Source organism: Aspergillus nomiae (genome assembly GCF_001204775.2).
Source record: "Aspergillus nomiae NRRL 13137 chromosome Unknown contig00052, whole genome shotgun sequence".
NCBI classification, from domain to species: domain Eukaryota; kingdom Fungi; phylum Ascomycota; class Eurotiomycetes; order Eurotiales; family Aspergillaceae; genus Aspergillus; species Aspergillus nomiae.
The window spans coordinates 111,079-124,443 of record NW_015378107.1 but is presented as its reverse complement, the minus strand read 5'-3'; the positions used below and the strand labels follow the sequence as shown (position 1 = coordinate 124,443).

General features: G+C 47.9%; 4 protein-coding genes across 4 annotated transcripts; 1 reads left to right on the top strand and 3 right to left on the bottom strand.

The window, feature by feature from the left end:
- Window positions 1–530: 530 nt before the first annotated feature.
- On the bottom strand, window positions 531–1,715 carry ANOM_003509 (uncharacterized protein; the record flags this gene model as incomplete). Its single annotated transcript, XM_015548766.1, has 1 exon — window positions 531–1,715. The coding sequence occupies one exon, from the start codon at window positions 1,713–1,715 to the stop codon at window positions 531–533; it is 1,185 nt and encodes a 394-aa protein (XP_015409397.1).
- A 4,004-nt stretch (window positions 1,716–5,719) lies between these two features.
- On the top strand, window positions 5,720–6,022 carry ANOM_003508 (uncharacterized protein; the record flags this gene model as incomplete). Its single annotated transcript, XM_015548765.1, has 2 exons — window positions 5,720–5,910; window positions 5,983–6,022. 2 exons carry the CDS (start codon window positions 5,720–5,722, stop codon window positions 6,020–6,022), a joined length of 231 nt encoding a protein of 76 aa, XP_015409398.1.
- Window positions 6,023–7,732: 1,710 nt separating this feature from the next.
- ANOM_003507 (MFS transporter) lies at window positions 7,733–9,377 on the bottom strand (the record flags this gene model as incomplete). Its single annotated transcript, XM_015548764.1, has 4 exons — window positions 7,733–7,861; window positions 7,925–8,003; window positions 8,067–9,188; window positions 9,256–9,377. The coding sequence occupies 4 exons, from the start codon at window positions 9,375–9,377 to the stop codon at window positions 7,733–7,735; spliced, it is 1,452 nt and encodes a 483-aa protein (XP_015409389.1).
- A 2,974-nt stretch (window positions 9,378–12,351) lies between these two features.
- On the bottom strand, window positions 12,352–13,139 carry ANOM_003506 (alpha-galactosidase A precursor; the record flags this gene model as incomplete). The annotated part of the gene is made up of 2 exons (XM_015548763.1): window positions 12,352–12,477; window positions 12,528–13,139. 2 exons carry the CDS (start codon window positions 13,137–13,139, stop codon window positions 12,352–12,354), a joined length of 738 nt encoding a protein of 245 aa, XP_015409390.1.
- Window positions 13,140–13,365: the final 226 nt, after the last annotated feature.

Genomic DNA, 13,365 nt, shown 5'->3' with positions numbered 1-13,365 from the left:
CCAAATGACTCCACCCCCCTTCAAAAGAAACCTTATGCGTAGCCATGGTAACAGCTATATTCTTCTTGTTCTACACGATCGGCCTGGTTACTTCTTCATGTGGCCTTAATTTAATTTTTTGCCTCTGAAACGTTTCCTCAGTGTAACCCAGAGAAGAAAGAAAGCTCAGGCTGTGTATCGTGAGAACAAAGATAGACGGCGTTTTGATCTTCATTGTTGTACCGTGGTACATGCTCCATACATGCGCATACATACCTCATTCCGATCCCCCTTACGTCGTGGCAAAGGGTGGCTTGATGCGACACATTCCTCTTCCATGGGTTATCAGAGGCCTGTCGAGATCTGGAAGGGCGCCCATACCCGGGGTTGTTGCGAGTCTGGGGCTGACAATTTGCTTGAAATCTTATCCTAAGGTTGCGCTTATTTGCAGATGATGAACCTTTCATTTTAAAATGATATACATGAATATGTCATACACGCACGTGTACGTCATCAGCATCATCGTCTACTGCCCAAATGATCCTGCAAAGTTATACTTTCCCGGTATCTCCCTTCCGACCGTGGCATTCCATGCCTCCGCCGACAAAGTATCGTCTCCACCAAGGAATTTCACATCTTCTCCCGTCAATCTCGATCATATCCGCTCCCTCGTGGACCAAAATTCGCCAGATCATCCGACGCACTGCTGGTGGATAGTCTGAGGCCCCCTCATATCGCGCGCGAAGACCGCGCCGATGAGCGGCTCGCACTTGGGCGCGGACGCGCTCGATCTGTTTCGGAGAGAACCGACCGCCACGGTGAGGGAAGCCGATTGATCGGGTGAAGTTTGCGGTCGCAGTGAGGAGTTGGTATGAAAACTCATGGTGTTGTCTGAGACTGCTTCCTGTGTCCGCCTCGGTTTGTGCAGGTTTGCTCTCTCTGACACTATGGGAGGCCTGGGGTGCTCTCAACGCAGAGTCATAGTCCTCCTTCAGTAATTGCTCTAGCGAGGTATCGAACATGATACTTTCTATGATGCTGTCATGCGCGGGTTCAGCCATATCGACGAAGTCCAGGCTCTCCAGACCGGTGAGGACGATGGTAACAGGGCGGGGGGCAACCTGTGTTCCGTTCCGATAGGAAAGGTAACCCTTCTGTTTCAACGGCATGAGTTGAGAAACTAGATGCGGCCATGCCGCCTGAACTGAAGTGCGAAGCTCCAGGAATAACGTAAATGGCTGTGCTGGGTCTGTATCAAACAAGCCTATTGGCCCAGACTTGGCGGTAGATGCTGGAGAAACTTCGGCAGAGTTTCTGGCATCTAGCTTCTTTATAAGAGGATTGATATATAGTTTATCAAGTGTACCGGAAACCTGTCGATTTGACACGAGACCGTCCACAAGAAGCTCACCCCCCTGTGCCTTGAAGCCCACCCTAACCCCCGAACACCCAGCATCTATAGCATACTGGATAGCATCATGTGCCTGTGGATTGTAGAGAATGCAGGTGCTTGGTTCCCGACTGAATTCCGTTGGCCATTGAACAAAGCCTTTTGGCTCTTCAATTCCACTACGGAATACGATGTATGTGAACCCGTACGGCAGTGCCGCCAGAAACTGAATTACAACTCTGTCAAAGAAGGTTAGCTTTCCACGGTGATTGGTCTCAACGAAGGCAGCAATGCGTACAGGAACATCAGAAATAAGCAAACGAGTGGAAAGACGCGTTCCGTCCATCGTTTTCTTAATATAGCCGAATACCTAGCCACATAGGAGGACAAGCCAGGAATACATTCAGTGGGATGGGACCGAAGCGGATGGTCGTCGAGTAATTCCCAAGAATATGAATCATATTCCTTATCTCGTAGGGATGGGGTGTTATCGAGCTGGTCAGACTCCTTCATCACTGCCATTATCTGGGGACGTCTCTTTCCGAGCCGTCGATAAGCATGCAGCGCGGATTTTCAGAATGATCGACGGAAGGAATCGACGGCGCCCCAATGTGGGGACGTTCCTATGACAGAGTCTGGCTGCAGGAGTTAAGGCCAGGAACGAGGTTCAACAGACGGATTCTAAACGTGAAGGGGGATTACTGATAAAAAGAAAGCAGAAACAAGGGCATGCATGGTCGCGTGCCACATTGCGTGGATAAATAGGGGAGGCATGCAAGGGAGGGTGGTGATAGTTCGAGAGCACGCAATTGCCGGTTGGGATGGTTCACAGTTTAGCGAAAACGCCATTAGAGACGCAAATTGTCGGTCGGGATGATCACTTCGTATAAAGCTGACCAACTCGAGAACTTGTCTATGGGACAACGTGAAGCAGAATTTCTCGATCCCACACGAATATCCGCATTATGGGCATAGATATTCAGTATACTGACGCTATTGGACAATTCAGCGTGTAAATACTCCATACTTCCTTCGCCCACTTTCGGGCCGACTCAGCTCGAAGGTGTGGAGATGAAGCAATTAAGGACGCGTGCCGACTCCAAACTTATCCCAGAGAAGCAATGTCACGGGCGATCCCCTGATTACCGGCAGCCCTATCATAGCAGGTCTTCCTCAGAGCCAGGATGCAGTTATTCTACTTGAAACATATGACATATGTTGCTCTGAAGACGTTTAGCCTATTACATGCAGTATCAAATTGATTTCCAGTGTCTAGGACACCGAACTTTATAGGATTTCGAAGTTTATAGACTAGCGAATTGTTTTCCTGCGGAAACCTTGGGACTATCGGAACAGCGGTTGTGATATTGATATTTGAGAATAAACAATTTTCTAAGGAACATTCGAGCGTGAATTTCACCGCCGGAGAATGCTTAATATTTGTCTGATACTTCTTTCTAATGTGGAGATCTACCAACATCCCTTTTCCACAGCCTTGTATACCCATCAATTAACCCTTCATTCATCGTCTTCTTCATCATCATTGTCATCATTATTATCATCCACATTACCGTGATAGACAGTGACAACCATACAATACTTCCACCAGGTGTTGACTGCCATAACATCATTGCCTTTGGGACAACAGGTGTCGTCGCACGCTACCCTGATACTCTGAAGGTCGCCAAGATCCCCCATGGTGGTGATCCAGATGCGCAGGATCGTAGCTCTATAGAGTTGATGATTTACGAACATTTCAATCAGTTGCAAGATAGACCTTCCTCTATCTTATAATACTTTGGTTCTTCAGATGGAAACATTATTCTAGAGTTCGCCGAGAATGGGGATGTCCGGCGGTTTCTACGCAAAGGAAACGTCCCGCCTGAGTATATACTTCTTCAGTGGGCTTACCAGGCAGCGCAGTCACTGGCATTTTGCCACAGTCACGGTATATTACACGGGGATATAAATTGCGGAAACTTTTGTCTTGATCGTCATCTGAATATAAAGCTCAGCGATTTTGCCGGGTCATCGATTAACGGTTTATCAGCAAAGGTTTACTACAGTACTAGCCACCAGCTTCCGGATAACTATTCTTCAACCTCCAATGGGGCTATAATTTCAGAGAAGACAGAGATATTTGCATTTGGCTCAGCGTTGTATGAAATGGTAACTGGTAATGAACCTTATAGCGACAAGGAAGAGTCTGATATTGAGGATCTATATCGACATAATATTTTTCCCGATGTTACCGGTCTTGGTCCACTAGGGCCCGTGATTAGTAGATGCTGGACCTCAGATTTCCACTGCATGAGTGAGATTGTTGAATATATTGAAGCGAAAGGTGAGTTACCGCTGTACTATAATATATGTTCTGTATGAATCGCTGATAATAAATACAGTACAAAGCTGTCGTCGTCATAATATGCTTGCACTTTCTTTTGCATTTGTCTTGTGTGTATCTGTTCTCCAGAGTGTTGTCCGATAAAGGTATGTCTTTCTCCTTGCTAATTATATAGAAGGCAAAGAAGTATAGAATCATACTAGAAAATGCGTCTTTCTCAAACCATTCCGGGCTAGCCATCCATAGTATTCTTCATATTTGGCCATCTTCAATAATAGAGATGGGTGGAGTAGCATATATCCCACACTCTCAGATAGGGTCGGCTCAGGGTCTAGGCAATAAGGGCAGCGGGTTCACTAGTTGTGGTGATACGAAGCATCACCGTATGCATGTAGCGAATACAAAGGCGTTTGTTTCCAATGCAAGAGATATAATCCCGCTTAGGATGAACACACGACTTATAAAGGCGATACTTATTATCTTATCAACATATGATCGCTTTATGTCTTGAACGACACCCTTTGAAGGGCCAGCAAGGAGTTCCTACTGGCAATGAAAGCTAGTGTGTAGGGATTATAGTAACTCTTGGCAGCAGGTTCTTGGCACCTTGCTCCTATCCCATATGATTGCGCGATCTGCTTTTGAACCCTGGTGATGGCGAGCTCGGGGTAGACGTTCGAAAGCACGGTGCCCTCACGAGGCGATGATTTCAGCAAAGATTGGCAGTAGACCAATAAACCGCGTGCTGGATTGTCGATTAACTGTCCTGAGCCTAGCCGCGATATCACCGCCGATCAACTACAATAAGGCTCTAGCGGGGACAGATCACTCGAATCCAGACTTTTGCCAAGGCGACAACTAGGAGGTCTAGACTTGACAAGTATTCCAACCGATGGACCCCCGAACGTTTCATTCCACTCGCTAGGTCTGTAGGTGGGATGCCGAAATAAATCTCGATCGATTGACGACGGGAATGCTGCTCTAGGGTTTCTGATTTAAAGAGCTGTTCTCTTCGCCTCCAGATGGTCGGAAATGGGTATTCCAGTGCCGGACCAGGGACAAGTCGATATAGCATAATCGAACGAGGACATAACGTCGAACGAAGCAAAGCGACTCAATTTATCGTGGTAGGTTCACGGCAGTTGAAGGCAAACCCGGTGTATTTACTCTGTATACCTACGATAACCACGATCAATAAAGAGATCATAGAGCGAACGACAAATCGGCAAGAAATACCCACAGCTCACATTATCACGCAGCAAACAGACCACAGCAGAGGATTAATCTTCCACCTCAATTCCTAGTTGTTTGCACATGGCGTCCAACTCTTCTTGTGATTGGCATTAGCAGCAGATGTCTCAGCCCATATGCCACAACCGAATGGAGCTGACGCAAGCTCCTCCATGTCGAGTCACACAGAAGGATATCCTTGATTGGAATTTGGCACTGTACGACCAGCCTGTTAAGCGTAAGCCTAAATGGAGGTCAACATAACCCCCCCCCCCCTCGGAGCTTACCCAACCACTCAAGCGGATCACAACGGGACCAAAGATAGTAACGCTGTGATACAACCCAGCCACTTGAAAGCTTGCGTCGAGGAGGTCAATCAGGTAATTGGACACAGGCCGTCGGGGCCAGGTTACTCCAGGGTAGAAAGTTGACATGGCTGCCTACACACTACCGGGCGGACGGACAAAGAATGGGAAATGGAGGGAATGGCAGCGAAGCGGGGGAAAAAACCAACAAAGAGGGCGAGTGAAGTTCAGGGTCCAGGGAAAAAAAAACAAAAAAAAAAAAGGGAACCGGTTTGAAGTGAAGTGGTCTGGCGAGTGCATAAATACTCGTCGTCTTCCGCTCATGCTGGTGACACAGGAGAATCATCCGACCTTATTTTAATTTCCTCATTATCCTCTGCATCTCCTGTCGCTACTTCATCCTGTTGACCACCGTGACGACCTGTTCTGCTCCGAATACCATAATCAAGCATACCCAACCTTCACGTAAACATGCAGATCTCCTGGTTCGCCGTCATGGCGGTTCTGTTCACTGCCGTCGCAGCCAAATCGACCGCCACTAGTACTACGACTAGCGCTGCGACGTCGGCCAAGGAGAGCTCTTCTTCGGCTTCTACCAAACCGACCAAGAATGCGGCTGCCGGAAACGCCCTGAACAATCCTTTTGCATTCTTTCGAGAGTTGTAAGAAGATATGGCCGGTACGTCCAAGGTTAAGGTGACTTCACTGTACCAAAGCGGCTGATAATCCTGCAGACGAGGCGTTGATGATATGGAATGTTACTTTGAGAAATAAAGGGGATTAATGGTTGCGCATGAGAGAAGGAATAGCCCACGGCTTCTGGAACATGGATCCAGGTTGAGATCTGGCATACCTTGATTGCTTCCTAGGGTCTATTGTTCCATACAGGCCGAGGCTGGTCAGATACCGGGAATTATCTTTTCCTTGATGAAACTCAAGTGGTGTATTGTACCTAGGATGGAGTATCTTAATTCAGCTTGAGCTTGGCTTTTTGTCCATACACACTATGAGAGTGATTATAGTTAGGCTCAGAAGTAATGGTTGTAGTATCCTCCCTTTATTGGTGATCCTTCTTCTCTCTTGGTGGTACCCCTATTCGCATCTAGAGACTGCACCCTAATATATACAATAACCTTAAACGACTAAGGAATGGTGCTAACACGAATAGAATACTGATCCTCAGGGGAGAAAGTGTATCTATAACAAGCCTAACCAACTACTCACCACACATAGATGTTTCTTTAGCTCATGTGTCCTACCATATATTTCCCTATGCTACACTCTGATCTCTACATTGCTGTATCCATCTATGAAAGTGATATAAATATTCAGGCATCGGCACTGAGACCAAGTTCACACAAGATTCCCAAGTCCCGACTAAACAATACAACAACACAAGAAATGACAAAAGAGACACAAAGAGAATCACCCATTCCAAAGAACTCAACGATCATACAGCCATTTCCCACCTACACATACCAAGTCAACCACTCTTTGATATACCACATCTAAGCACACAATAGAGCAGAAGAAACAATTAAAAAACAAAGAACACACATAAACCAGCAACATATATCACTCACCTGAAGGCCAAACCCTAAAATAAAGATAACACAAAACCATACCTCTTCTCTCCCCAGGAAAGATAAAAGCAATCTCCAATCCCTCGACTCTACAAAGCAACGAGACCAACCACAACCCCATATCCAAAGCTACCACCCTACCTCCTGGATTCTTACTAAAATATAGAACCGACATGCATTTCTGGACCATGGTCATACTCGGAGCTCTGTTATTCGCAACCGCGCTAGCAGTTCCCAAGGATATACGAGGGTACATGTCTATGTGCACTGAGGGCGGATGTGATCCGGCGTTCTTTGTTTGCAAGGTATATTACTTTGGTTTGTTAGAGAGTCTGATACTGGAGTTTGGGCCTGCTGACCGGTGTTTAGATACCGGAGGGCGAGAACCAGGGTAGATGTTGTTATCTTCGCAATGGGCTACGTGGACAATGTTGATCATTTGTATTTGGATCTTGTATCTGCTGTTAAGAGGCGTTTTTTAAGTCAACATACAGTATCGATGGATGTATTATTGGCCTGTTGGACGGGGTTTGCATATGATTTATCTAGATGGGAAAATAGACCTGAGAATGATGCTCATCAGTGTTACTGTAGTAGACTATATTCGGTTGCTATGTTAGTGAATCAGAGGAAAGAGATCAAGGTACATACATCTACGAATAACTACAACACAGTTCTTACATTGAGAACCCAATTAAGAAGATCATTCATCAATCATCATTACCGTCTATAGCACAAAGCCAACAGACGACTCAATTAAAATATTAGGCAAACCGAAACGAGTCCACGTCGGACTTCCACGCCAGACCCAAGCTAAAAAGGTATCCTTAAAACCAAAAACCACGCAGAATAGAGGACTATCACTTTTCTATCCGTACTGTACCCAGGAACCGAAGTCGAACTATGCGGAAAGTCCGCTTCTGGCCCGGATCCGAGCACCGAAGATGTACAGCAGGAGGGGAATAGGGATGAGCAGTGCGCCGAGACAGCCAAGAAGGGTGCATGTCCACTCGACTCCGAGTCCGTCGAACTATATTCAGGGATTGTTAGTGAACTGTTTGATGATAATCTGGGTAGAGTATGTAGGACTAACCATTTGGGTTGCAAACAGCGGGAATGCGCCTCCGGCTGCTGATCGCAGGAATGTATGTGCTGCGATGGCCGATGCTGACCTGACGGGGTTGTCAATCTTTATGTCCATCTAGATAATACAATGGTAGGGGCAGTGTACTTACTTGTCACCACTGGCTTCTACGAGATAAGCCAACGACGGCAGAAACATCGTGAGCAATCCAAAGCCCGTCAAGAGTCCGGATGCCGTCGGGACAATCCAGTGAATGCTGCCCTTATACCCAGACCATCCCAACCAGAACAGCCCACCAGTAAACAGAACGGCGCCGGGAATCGCAACAGGAAGACGCCATTCGGGCATCATCTCGCCGTTGTTCTGCTGCAGCTTTCGCAGCACCCAAGGCTGGGTGGCAGCCGTGGCAGCAGCGCCGAAGAGCGTTCCGATAATAACACCAATGTAGGGCAGCCCACCCACTCCTGGGTTCATTCCACGGGTGATCTGGAAGACGTACGGGTAGGCAGTGAGGAAGAGGTAGAGGAGACCGTAGACAAAGGCGCCGAAGATGCACATGCATAGGACAATCGGTTCCTTGATCAGCATCTTCAGGGGCAAGCTCAAGTTGTCTCGGACGATGGAATGGAAGTCGAGGTGGATTTCCTCTTGCTCGGAGTGGAGGGACCAGTCACCCGTTTGCCGGCGCAGACGTTCAGCTTTCCGGGTCAGGATGACGGGCTGGAATGTTTCCTCGAGGAGCAGAGTCATGACGACGAGGGCGGCGGCTCCTAGGATTCCCGGGATGTACGCTGTCCAGCGCCAGCCTAGAGAATGATTCATGATGATGAAGCCCCCGGTGAACGGGCCAACCAGAGGCCCGATGAACACCATCAGGCAGAACATCACGATGGGGACACCACGTTGCTGGGGCGAGAACATGTCGGCGAATGCTGGACCGGCTAGCGTAAGGGGACCGGACCCAAAGAATCCAGTGAAGAATCGCAGAATAAACAACGATTGGACATCTTTGGAGACGGCGGTGGCGAATGAGAAGATCGTGAAACCGAACATGGACAAAACGAGAGGGACATATCGTCCTTTGAGCTCTGAAAAGGGACCGAAGACTAGAGGACCAAAGGCAAACCCAAAGACATACAGGGAGACACCCAGGGTGGCTACTTCCTTGCTGACACCATAAAGATGCACCACGACTGGGATGGCTGGGGCGAATATGCTACTGGCAAAGGCCACGATCATCGTGCTGAGACCCAAGATGGCACAGATATACACCCTAGATTTGATAGCTGCCAGTTAGCCTCTCTGGCCCGAGTTAGGGCTTCTATGAAGAGCACACATACTTCTTTTTGTTCGGCCAGTTGAGTGGATTGAGGGGATCATCAGGGCCGTCGAAGTCCACATGATGTTGGACGGTCTTGGTGACCCCTGAACTAGCAGAGCTGATGACTTTGTGCTCTTGCATTGTGCATCAGTAGAGAGTTTCCAGATGCCGTATACTATGGTTGGAAGGGATGCGTAATATCCCAGCTGGTAGGACCTATGATGGGTATATGAACAAAAGGACAACGAAAGTAGTGTGGAGGGACAATGATGAAAGGCTTCTGGAGGACAAGTTATTGTATTAGGGTTATCAATGAAAAATCATAGCACAGAACAACAAAAGGCAGGGCCAAGGCATAGATAAGTACCGCCCCCTCTAGCTATTCATTGTCTAGCGAAATGACCCATCACCCTTTTTTATTCACTAATGACAGTATACCCACTCAATCATGCGGAAACCTGATCCTTCCACCTCGCACCACCAGGGAAACCAAGCCAGGAGTACCAAGATATGCCAAGCCAAGACAGACGCTGAAGAAAAAGATAGGGCCGGTGGTCGACCCATTTCCGTCCGAGTGGATACATCGGTTTTCGCCGCGCCTAGTGTTGAACGGTGAACCACGTAGCGACGAGGCGGATCTCAGGGTCGATATGCTGGAGCTTTCCCGAGTTAGGCTACAATCCATAAGGCTACCAGATATCTAAGCATTTCTCTCGGCGGTGGTTCGGACTGCCGGGCGCTTGACACTTGACCAGGGCTGTCTGGCAATCCGGACGCCCAACTGAACGGTTCCTATTCTACACGACATCGGAGAAGGCGATTGGGGGGGGGGGGGGGGGGACGTCAGTCACTCGGGTAGGATCAGAAAGAGGATTGGATAGAAATGCGGTGATATTCTAATCAAGCGGATATCATGATCCGGCTTCGACTCGCGTCAGCAGTTCAGTGAGTCAGGCGTGCTATTCATGCTTGGTTTAGGCATACAAATGTCCTAGTCCGGTAGGGCCACGAATCGAACTACACGAATCGAACGAAATGTAGGGCATTATTTTAACCTCATGTAGGCCCGCAGTCAGTTTAAAATTATGATCAGAATTGTTCCAGAACGGAGCTTCAAGCGGACCCTGAGTAAGTGTCCTTCACATGAATGTATCCTTTATGAACACTTTTTGACTAACATTAGGTAAGAAAATTATGAACCGTCACGGGTTCAGAACTTAAGATTGGCCTTGAGAAAAAGAAAAACAAAAAGTAGAAGAAAAGACCCACCGCCCGATGGAATGATTAACGGCTCGGTGTGATTAGAATGAACCTCAAAGTAGGGATGTAGCAATCGGCCCGATCAACGGCAACCCGAGTTCGGAACCATGCCTCTAGTCCACCTCTGTTGTATGCATCGATGCAGGGGTTACGAGCCTTGATCATAGTCTCCAATTGTAGATCAAATACCGGTAGACCAGATAATACAGGAAACCACAGAGAATTACTGAACAGTAGAATAGAAGTTAGGGCTCAGAGAAGGAAATTTGGTATCAAACGGGATGCTTCCGACACCGCTGACGTCAGGTCCACAATCACATGCTGGACCTGTGACTTTCACATGCAATATCAGATGTTCTTTTTCTTTTATTTATTTTTACTTACATTATTTCCATTATTTACATTGTCCATTCTCAAGTCTTTGTTTCTGTTGATTCACAATAAAGTCATCCGTGATGAGTTGGCAGACCACGTTGCTTTGGGGCTCTCTTCGATAGGGTCCAATCTGAGAGCAACCGAGCGTTGAAGCAATTCAATCTGAGCCTCGAAAGGTATGTTCCATGCCCCTTCTGCAGGAGCCAGGACAAAGCGGTGCATTTTCTGTAGACGTCTGGGCATAAGAGGATATGCTATACTCCGTACATCGCTCTTATCTTCGCCTTTGCGTGACGGAAAGTTTCAACCACTGAATGACCTCGCACGAATCATGAGCAACGTTGGCAATACTTGATGCCATCAGCCTGGACCCAAGATTAGATGTTAGGTAAAAGGGGTCCTGACTGGAACTGGTGTCTCCGATAATAGAGAGGAGCCCGGAGCCATCCATTCTTGGCTTGGGTATCAATCGACTGGATTCTCCACAGCAAAGGGGGCAGGGGGGATTGCGTCTTCAAGGCTTCCTGTGGTCAATGTAGGGATGATTCATCAATTCCAAAATTTCTGAAAGTTTGACATCTATCGGGTCTGAATTAAAATCTAGATCCGGTCTTTCTTGAAAGGAGTTTTTGGTACTAGTCATTAGGGATGGCTTGATCCTGATCTACCGTCTGTTCTGTAGAGATAGATAGAAATCATTACTACAGGCTCTCCTTTCCTCGGTCTGCCTCCACGGGCTCTAATAAAATTGGTACGATGGATACAACAGCTCCGGCATAGCCCATCTGGGAGACCGTCTCTGGGATTGAACAGTCACATCAACTCGTCTTAAGTCTACTTCCCTGGCACCATTGGTTTGGAGTCTCCAGGCAGCCATATATCAGCGGATCAAGTACCTCGAGACTCATTCCCGGCCAGACTGGATTTGATTTAAGTACTACATTACTATGTTCTGTACCCAACGCCGTGAAAGTGATCTCAATACTGTGCGCCTGAATTAGTAGAGAGAAACACAGAAAGCCTTGCTGGCCCCTGTATCGGTGCTCCAGGCCTGCCAGTCAATGGTGGGTATGGATAGCCTTTCAATTAATCACCAGATGCCTCCAGCGCGATAATGGGTTGGTAGTCGGGCACGCCTTGATAGAGGCACGCTCGTTTGTGCTGACCAAAGGGTACTTGCTTCTGATCAAGGCCGCTCCGTACATACATGGAGATATGGAATCTTGAAGGAGACTGGTTGGAAATGATCCGTAAACAAACGTAACCCATATCCAAGTTATCATAGGGTATTGAATAGACGTCGTGCCGCAGCTACCTCACCTATCACCATTGCACGACTGTACGTGGGGGAGCGTATATGCCTTGACCAATCTGGAGTGTTCTACAAGACACGACAAGCATCATAGAATATCCAGCAACACAAATGCGTACAGGGCTACTATCCCTCACTAATAATCGTCATGGTGTCAATACGCACTTTTCAGAGAAGCCCGCCTCCCCCTCTGGTCGAAACATCTTCCAGGCACGCGCTTAAATTCTGCTCCTCCAGCAGAAGCACGTTAGGATCGTCGCATTTCCTCGCCGTGTCAAAATCGATCAACACGGCCTCGAATTACAGATGAGGAAATTAAATCGATTCGTATCTCCATGTCGAACCCCCAAGCCATGTAGCCGAGACAACACCTCCCTGCAGGACTGAACATCCTCAGCCTCAGCATGCCGTGCATTGGGTATATATTCCATCAAGAACCCAATGACCCGACCGTGTTCAGTCAAGTGACCCAGAAATCGTGGCCCAATATCATGGCCAGATATCCATTGATACGCGGTAGTCTCGTTCTCGATGTATTGGATCTCCCAGGGGAAACGGGCGAATTTGGCGACGACGACATCATTGTCAAATGATGAACACTTGACTTCGTAAATTCCCGTCCGGAGTTTCCGGCCGATCGAAAGCTCCATGTAATCGACGTACGTCCCATGCCACGTATTTCGAACGCTGGGGAATTGAGTCCGCCTCGCGTATGCGAACTGCGGTCGACCGTCGTTGGCGTCCCTGGCGACTAAACCGTCGTTCCAGTCTCCCTGAGGAAGTTCGGGCAAGATGGAGATGAGTGAAGGGCCGAAGCACATATCTTCGACGCTGTAGAGGCCAGGTTCAACGGTGATGTATTTGACGGCCCGACCGTCAACTAACAGGCGGAAAAAGCTTTGGTTGTTCTCGTCGACCTCGGCCTGGAGCAAGTCGATTTTCGGTTGATTGCCCATTTTGAGACGAAAGATTCGAGTCGAAGATGGAGTGCAAGCTGATGACGAAGGTGAAATCCAATTTTGCACCCTTTGTGCGATTTATGTGTTGGTGGTGCGTCAGAACTGAACAGAGTCAGTGAATGGCTGCATCGTGCTCGGATCTTCATGAGATATGCGCCAAGTCTGAAATCCTGCATCAGAGCCTACATTCATAGATGCCTATTGGGAGCAAGCAGCGCCCTCT